The sequence below is a fragment of the Nerophis lumbriciformis genome, linkage group LG06 (genome assembly GCF_033978685.3).
Source record: "Nerophis lumbriciformis linkage group LG06, RoL_Nlum_v2.1, whole genome shotgun sequence".
NCBI classification, from domain to species: domain Eukaryota; kingdom Metazoa; phylum Chordata; class Actinopteri; order Syngnathiformes; family Syngnathidae; genus Nerophis; species Nerophis lumbriciformis.
Window position 1 is genome coordinate 25,636,678 of NC_084553.2, and position 9,243 is coordinate 25,645,920.

Here is a 9,243-nt window from a genome sequence, read left to right on the forward strand (position 1 = left end):
AGGAGCAGAAGCAAATATACTCGGTCCTGCCATTAATAACAGGTGCTGAGCGGCAACACTCACAACAGTTTTGCCTTGATAAACAACTTTACTTTTAGTAGCAAGCAATAATACAACAGTAACAGTAACAGTATCACCCTTTCGAGCTATCACAACAACCACGTCCCTGATTTCCTGGTCCCCTAGTGAGAAGCACTGCAAGGTAGTGAAGTGAAGTGAATTATATTTATATAGCGCTTTTCTCTAGAGACTCAAAGCACTTTAAATAATGAAACCCATTATCTACATCTTTAAGCAATGTTTAAACCAGTGTGGGTGGCACTGGGGAGCAGGAGGGTAAAGTGTCTGGCCCAAGGACACAACGGAAGTGACTAGGATGGCAGAACTTTCAAGATGCTGGCACAACCGCTCTACCAACCGAGCCCACCCGCGGGATGAAAAAATATGATCACAAAGCCAAATGTGCCTGTGTGGTAATATTAAAGTTAAAGTTAAAGTACCAATGATTGTCACACACACACACTAGGTGTGGCGAGATTATTCTCTGCATTTGACCCATCACCCTTGATCACCCCCTGGGAGGTGAGGGGAGCAGTGGGGAGCAGTGGGCAGCAGCGGTGGCCGCGCCCGGGAATCATTTTTGGTGATTTAACCCCCAATTCCAACCCTTGATGCTGAGTGCCAAGCAGGGAGGTAATGGGTCCCATTTTTATAGTCTTTGGTATGACTCGGCCGGGATTTGAACTCACAACCTACCGATCTCAGGGCGGACACTCTAACCACTAGGCCACTGAGCAGCAACATTAGCCCATCAACAGCACGCTGGCACAGGGGTTAGTGCATGTGCCTCACAATACGAAGGTCCTGAGTTCAATCCCGGGCTCGGGATCTTTCTGTGTGAAATTTGCATGTTCTCCCCGTGACTGTGTGGGTTCCCTCCGGGTACTCCGGCTTGCTCCCACCTCCAAAGACATGCACCTGGGGATAGGTTGATTGGCAACACTAAATTGGCCCTAGTGTGTGAATGTTGTCTGTCTATCTGTGTTGGCCCTGCGATGAGGTGGCGACTTGTCCAGGGTGTACCCCGCCTTTCGCCCGACTGCAGCTGAGATAGGCTCCAGCAACCCCCGCGACCCCGAAAGGGACAAGCGGTAGAAAATGGATGGATGGATGGATGAGCCCATCAACACAGACAAACAAGCCAGTATGCCAAATTGTTTGGAAAGTGATCCAAAAAAAAAAGACCCAGTTTTTTTCAACTGCGGAGAAAACAGCACTTAATGATGTTCAATATTAATTAAGTTACATTTTTGCTAACAAAGGTTTGCAAATCCTTTTTTTTATTGTTTGTTTACTTCCATCCATCCACTTTCTACCGCGAACAGGGGGCTGGACAAGTCACCACCGTGTCACAGGGCCAACACAGATAGACAACTTATTTAGAAAAAATACAACTCTGGACCTTATAATTACAATTTAAAAAATACTAATAAGTATCTAAAAGTGTATTGTGTTTGAAAGGGTTACTTGCATTTTTATTATTATGTAATATCATTACAATAGTGCTTCATTTGGTCTCAAAATAATAATATCGTTTATCGGCAGTTATTTGCGCGACAATATAAAGTTTATTGGCCCAAGCCTACTACCTTTAACAAATTACGGTGATCCAAATTTCACTTGTCACACAAATATCACAGCTTACTGTATAGAGCACAAAACAAAAAATGTGATAACATTTAACTATATGATTGTATCTAAAATACATTTAATAAATTATTGACAAGCGGTAGAAAATGGATGGATGGATTATTTAAATGTATCACTGTCACGCACGCAGCATCACGAAGGCAATATGATAACCAGAATATTGACTTATACTCCTATACATTTCTTTCTATCAGCATTGATGACATTTATACTGTAGGTTAGGTTAGCTGTGTGAATTACACGTGCAACTGTAACTCAATGACTGACTTATACCTTCAGTCTACCTTGTCATTTTTTTAATCACTGGTCTATGACCAAACTGCTGTCTCTGTCTGAGACCATATTAACTTGAAGCACAATTTAACCACCTTGAAAAACAGTCACTGCAGCCAAATTAAATGTAAAGCAATTATCAAGTGATGACTGGGAGCAATGAAGTGGATCCACCACACGCACAGCAATTAATTATTAACAAGGAAGCTGTGTCTTTAACCTCTTCACTTTGGTGCATCATTTTAGCCCTGACAGGGCTCTAATAACAGGCCTGTCTCTCCCATTATCTCCTGTCTATTTTCAAATCAAAATGATTGTGACAGCCTCTGGAAATTTCAATCACCACAATCATATCTCATTTGTGGAAGGTAGATGCATGTGATGAGTGTATCAGCAGGGAGCGTATCAGGAGGGATGGGCTTAGAGGAGACTATGTACTTCCCTTGTCGCTAAGGACGCAGTGATATGCTCTTTAAACCCTAAATCCTCCATGAAAAGAAAGTGGGTTCAATTCAGCCACAGTTTACATGTTACTCCAATTTCCCTTACTAATCAAAATGACAGTAAATATCTGTACATATTTAAATATACTTTACACCAACATGTTTGCAGTGTGAGCTAATAAAACAAGTGATGCTATAACCCCCTAACTTTAGCGCTCATTTTAACCATGAGAACCACAACATTAAATTGAGAAATCGGGGAATTACATGTTTTGAGTAATAGTAAAGTGGGGTCCTATTATCGCACTTGAATATAATTTGACATATTAATATATAATATTTAAGAAATAATATTGAATACATACAAAGGAAGAACATAAGCATTAAAAGGAGCTATGTAATGTGACCTAAATTAGCATTTGTGTGTGAACAGAAAGCCAAGTACTGTTTTCAAAAATGTTAAATTGTACTAAACTTGCAGCAATTTGCAATTAACCACCAAAATAAAAATTTATTCAGCTTTAATAATTTCGAGGGAAACTGATACAGTATTTCCAAAATCATATGACAATACATTTATTGTAATTTTTAGCCCTTTATAGGTCAAGGAATCGTACTTGGCAATGTAATGTGTGTGTATATATACGTCTATATATACATTATACATGTATATATATATATATAGATATATAGATATGGATGTGTGTGTATATATATATATATATATATATATATATATATATATATATATATATATATATATATATATATATATATATATATATATGTATACGTATATATATCCATTTATCCATTTTATACTGCTTGTCCCCCTTGGGGCCGCGGGATATATATATATATATATATATATATATATATATATATATATATGGCTCGAATTGAAACACGGCAACCGCAGCACTTGCCGCGACCGCCCTTGATTTGCTGTAATGCCCTAAAAATGTACCAACATTTACGGCAACAACATGCCGTGACCGCCCTTGACTTTCTCTTCTGTTTTCCATCAGTTTGAGCCGGTGTCCTTTTCTTTTTTAAGTGACACAGTTAGTCATATGAAGCCCTCTGGTTCTCCTGCAGATGCCCTCCCACCTCGCCTGTTTAAGGAGGTACTTGCTACTATTGGACCAAGTGTCCTTAACATTATCAATAGTAGCCTCTCTTCTGGAATAGTTCCAGTAGAGTTTAAACATGCAGTGGTACGACCTCTACTTAAAAAACCCAGCCTCGACCCCTCTCTCCTCTCTAACTTCAGACCTATCTCTAATCTTCCATACATTTCCAAAATATTAGAGAAGGTTGTCTACAGTCAGTTGTTGCCCTTCTTAGAGGATAATGGTATCACTGAGCTGTTCCAGTCCGGTTTTAAAGCCCTCCACAGCACAGAGTCAGCGCTTCTAAAAGTTTTTAACGATGTCCTCCTGTCCACTGATTCTGGTAAATATGTTGTCCTGGTGCTTTTAGATCTGTCTGCTGCGTTCGACACCGTCGACCACGCCACCTTAATCACTCGTCTTGAGAACTGTGTGGGCATTAAGGGCGCCGCCCTCAACTGGTTCCGGTCGTACCTAACCGACAGGAGTTTTTGTGTAAAAGTAGACAGTTTTATGTCGTCCACAGCTCCTTTACCACATGGGGTCCCCCAGGGCTCAATCCTTGCCCCAATTTTATTTGCACTTTACCTTCTCCCCCTTGGTTCTATTTTTAGGAAGTACAGTATTGCATTTCATTTTTATGCCGATGATTGCCAGATTTATTTTCCCATGGCACAAAATAACACGGTTCAACGTCTTATTGACTGCCTGCACGACATCAAAGTCTGGCTTTCAGCTAACTTCCTGAGCCTAAATGAAGATAAAACAGAAGTTATGTTGTTCGGTCCAAGTCGCTCTCCCTCCCCCAACGTTGACCTCGGCACTCTGACCCCGTATCTCAGCGACTCTGTCACAAACCTGGGGGTAAAGTTTGACTCAGATTTTAAATTCGAAAAACAAATCAGCAGCATCGTTCAAAAAAGCTTTTATCAATTACGCCAAATAGCGAAAGTGAAACCGCTTCTATCAAGACATGATCTTGAGAAATTAATCCACGCTTTTATCTCGACTCGTCTTGACTACTGCAATGCCCTGTATGTTGGCATTAGCCAGGCCTCCCTCGCCCGCCTGCAGCTCGTGCAGAACTCTGCTGCTCGTCTGCTAACACAGACCCGCAGACGTGAACACATCACCCCTATTTTAGCGTCCCTTCACTGGCTCCCTGTGCGTTACCGAATACATTTTAAACTCCTTTTATTTGTTTTTAAATGTCTAAACAACCTCGCGCCAACCTATCTCTCCGACCTCCTTCAGCCTTACTGCCCCACCCGATCCTTAAGATCAGCCGATCAGCTGCTGTTGACGGTCCCTGACACAAGGCTGAAGCTTAGAGGTGACAGAGCTTTTGCCGTTGCTGCTCCCAAGCTCTGGAACGACCTACCCCTGAGTGTTAGACAAGCCTCCTCTCTTCCTGTTTTTAAATCTCTCTTAAAAACATACTTTTATTCCATGGCTTTTAACACTGAGTGATATCCATCCTGCAATGGCGCCCCATAATACACCTGCTGTGATCCTGTTTTTATGTTTTTATGTTTTTATTAATTCTATTTTAATTATTTATTTTTTATCGTGTTCTGTTTGTATTGTGTTGTGTTTGCTCGGTACTCGTTTTATCTTTTAACCTGTTCATTGTACAGCACTTTGGCTACCCCTGTGGTAAATTTTAAATGTGCTCTATAAATAAAGTTGATTTGATTTGATTTGATTTTACTTGTTAATGGACTAGGGATGTAACGATAAACGGTATAATGATAGACAGCGGTAAAATTCCAGAGGGTTAGTAACACTGTTTAAATTTTTAATTACCAAAAAGCCGTCATTTATTAATGCATTTTAGGCAACTGCTTACTTCCTGAATACTGAAACGCTGCAGCGCCTGCGCATGCGCACTAGAACTATTCGGCTAGGGAAACATGGCGGCGACTCCATGGACTTTGTTTTGAAAATGTTCCCTCCGAGCTAACGGAGCTGATCACTCCGTTTCAATCGCTTCTACTTCCGTGGAGTCTCGGTGTGCGATTAAGAGCGCAAGGAGGAGAACAATATTTGATGTTGTAGTTTCATTCTAGTGTCCTTCCGTCAGCTGCTGGGACTGAGAGTTAAGCATGCATAAGGCGATGTGTCGGGAACGTTGTCACAACTTGTTTATAAAGTCTGTAGTTTGTTGACTGGGATGGTCACTCGTCCTTTAATTTAACTGCAAACTTTGTCAGTGTTCCAAAAACATCAATACTAGCTAAAATGTTTTGTCATTTCATCTAATTGATCGCTGGCTGTGTTGTCGGTCAGGCACAAAGATTGTGTGTTAGATGTGTGAGGTATCACTCCTCTTCAAACTGTTGCACTGAAATCCATCCATGGTTGTTGTTGAAGAACAAAGCTTGTTTATTTGACTTTATCTTCATTAGCCAAACTGCTTTGTGTTTTATATTGATATCAAAAAGTAAACACCATGTTTTTTTTTACATTACTTGTGTTTTTTTTCATTGCACAAAGTAATTACTTTAATCCATGTGACATAGGATTTTGTTAATGTTTTATGGTGTATAATTAATTCCTATACGACAGATTTCTGCTCAAACTCTCAATGAATCTGTCCCAATACAGCATGTACATGTACACACATGAGTACATGTATATATATGTACATAACTTAAAAAATACCTCTCTCTATGGAAATGTAAAAATAGAGATAAGGGCATCATGTAATGAAAAAGCTGACACGCTGATACTTTTAATGAACAAAAACACAAATACTTGTCTTTAAATATAAAAAAAAATCCAGAATCTAGAGCATTTTTATCAGATATTACAAATTACATGATGGCGTCGCGTTCACACACCAACACTGTTTTACCAAACATAGTGAATAGCCATGATTAATTTAATTAATTTCAATATTGACAAAAATAATCTTAATTATTATTTTGCCCATAACCGTGCAGTCCTATGTATAAGACTTGACCTCATATATTAACATTATTTTTATCTATATCAGGGGTCCCCAAACTACGGCCCGCGGGCCGGATCCGGCTCCCCAGCATCCAAAATCCGGCCCACGGGAAGTCCCAACTTTAAAAAAAAGGGTTTTTTTTGTTTTGTTTTTATCTTTCCTTTTTAATCCATTTTCTACCGCTTGTTACTCTCGGTGTCTCTTAGCTGCTCAGGCAAATCATATTGTCAAAAATGAATTTTCCCATCGATAACATGACAATGATAAATGTTGATGAACATCAATGTTAATTGATGTTAAATGACAAAACGGATTATAAAGACAATGTATACATCTATATATATATATATATATATATATATATATATATATATATATATATATATATATATATATATATATATATATACACAGCCTGGCCCCCGGCCAAATTTTTTTAACCCAATGCGGCCCCCAAGTCAAAAAGTTTGGGGACCCCTGATTTATATGGACAAAAAGTGCAGTTAGGTCTTATATCCATTAGGTGCTATCTTGCAAATTTTTCACATAGATTTTTATTTATTTATCGTATTATTTTGTTTCTGCCATATTACTTTGTTTATAATGCTTGTGTTGCTTTCATATGCACGTTCAACTTTCTACTTGAGGTACATATATACATTTTGAATGTGTTTGTGTTTTAAAAAAAAAAAAATTTGGTTAAAGGATTTCAGTATGAGTAGATTTAGAAAATTTTGAGCACATTTAAAACTGCCGCGATAATAATAACCGTGATAATTTTGGTCACAATAACCGTGATAAGAAATGTTCATACCGTGACATCCGTATAATGGACAATTGTAACGTAATTGATTCGTCAAATAAATTGATAAAAACACAGCGACATTACTTTTTTTCTTACATTTTCAACTGTTTAAGACATCACATAATTAACATTAATTGGTATAAACAACATGAGAGCAGCCATTTTGAAAGAGTGTGTCAAAGGTTAACCGACAACGAGAACAGTTGAGTTGTTTTAAGATTTTCCAAGAGATGTCAGGTGTTCGGTGAATTTAAAATCAGGCATATGCCCCGTAGACCGGCCAGGTAGGCCGGCTTAAGGGGACACTATGCTAATTGTTTTCAGATAATGTATGTATATATATATATATATATATAAATATATATATATATATATATATATATATATATATATATATATATATATATATATATATATATATATATATATATATATATATATATATATGCGCTTTGGAGCCCCTGCCTCAAAATCAAATAATGTTTGCCTTGGTGCCCTAAAACATGAGCCCTCCTCTAAGGCAGCACTTGCCTTGACCTTAAAAAGTTAAAATGTGCGGCCTGTATATCCATCCATCCATTTTCTACCGCTTATTCCCTTTGGGGTCGCGGGGGGCGCTGGAGCCTATCTCAGCTACAATCGGGCGGAAGGCGGGGTACACCCTGGACAAGTCGCCACCTCATCGCAGGGCCAACACAGATAGACAGACAACATTCACACTCACATCCACACACTAGGGCCAATTTAGTGTTGCCAATCAACTTATCCCCAGGTGCATGTCTTTGGAAGTGGGAGGAAGCCGGAGTACCCGGAGGGAACCCACGCATTCACGGGGAGAACATGCAAACTCCACACAGAAAGATCCCGAGCCCGGGATTGAACCCAAGACTACTCAGGACCTTCGTATTGTGAGGCAGATGCACTAACCCCTCTGCCACCGTGAAGCCCCCGGCCTGTATATATATATATATATATTTTTTTTTTTTTTTTTTTTTTTTTTTACATATATAAATACATACTGTATATACATACATGTTCTAGTCAGGTTAAATTGAAGTTAAGTATTGAAGTATGTTAAGTATTTTCGATGTGTGCCATATGTAATGCTACAATTTAGCTTACATGAAGTAAATAAAATGCGTGAAACAGAATGTTTATTATTATTTTAGTGTATATTGATATTACATGCATTTTCACAACATTAAAACACAGTAATGGTGTTGATCATATTACTGAATTGGGGGGCACATTACTATATAGGACCATTCATCATTATTACATTATTGCATTCTATATCCTATTGTGTTCCACATTCATTTAAAAAAAAAGAAAATACTATGTGAGCATGCCAACTTACCTCCGTAAATCTTCGCCTTGACGGCATATTTGAAGACCTATCAATTTAGGATTAGGGCCAGGAGTACCTTAAGTATTCACACATTACGTCATTTGAGTTATGTGATTGGCTAAAGGATTTGACAGACCGAAGCTTCGTCCAATGACCTGTCGTTTGTTTTTTTAACGGTGCCTTCTATTTTCTGTGGCTCTTTCCCAACTCAATGAAGACAAAAGAAACAAAACCATTTACAAAACACCAGACGTGTCAGGTTTTAGGTAACAGTGAGAAGCTGGTTTGTTTAAAGGAAGCATCAACCTACCGGTGTTGGTTTCGCCTGCTTTCCTCTAAAAATACACCCCCACTGTGAGAACGCCTAATGGACGGCATGTTTGAATGGTTATGTCAAAGATGAACACTGCAACTTGGACACAAGCACAAAGCCGGCAAAGCATGTGTTTGGTAGATAATGTCCCATAACAAAGAGGCTTAATGAAATTCTACCAAAATGAGGAGCGGCATGCATCGATCTGTTTGCTGTGACGAATGGACAGGCTGGGATCAAAAAGAAGAAACGAAAGAAAGTGGTGACGCGTCCTACACGTCACGTC

At 38.8% G+C, this 9,243-nt stretch overlaps 1 protein-coding gene across 5 annotated transcripts in view; it reads right to left on the reverse strand.

Moving 5' to 3' along the window:
- Positions 1-9,243, reverse strand: part of stk33 (serine/threonine kinase 33) — an 87,454-nt gene that overhangs the window by 61,905 nt on the left and 16,306 nt on the right. Inside the window, exon 1 of one of the 5 annotated variants that reach the window (XM_061963955.1) lies at positions 8,654-9,194. The exons of 1 other annotated variant lie outside the window; for it this stretch is intronic. In XM_061963955.1, the coding sequence (XP_061819939.1) occupies positions 8,654-8,680 (27 nt within the window). In that variant the 5' untranslated portion in view covers positions 8,681-9,194. Of the gene's footprint in view, positions 1-8,653; positions 9,195-9,243 lie in introns of those variants that run through there. 3 more of the 5 variants (XM_061963956.1, XM_061963951.1, XM_061963952.1) reach the window with 3 other exon arrangements.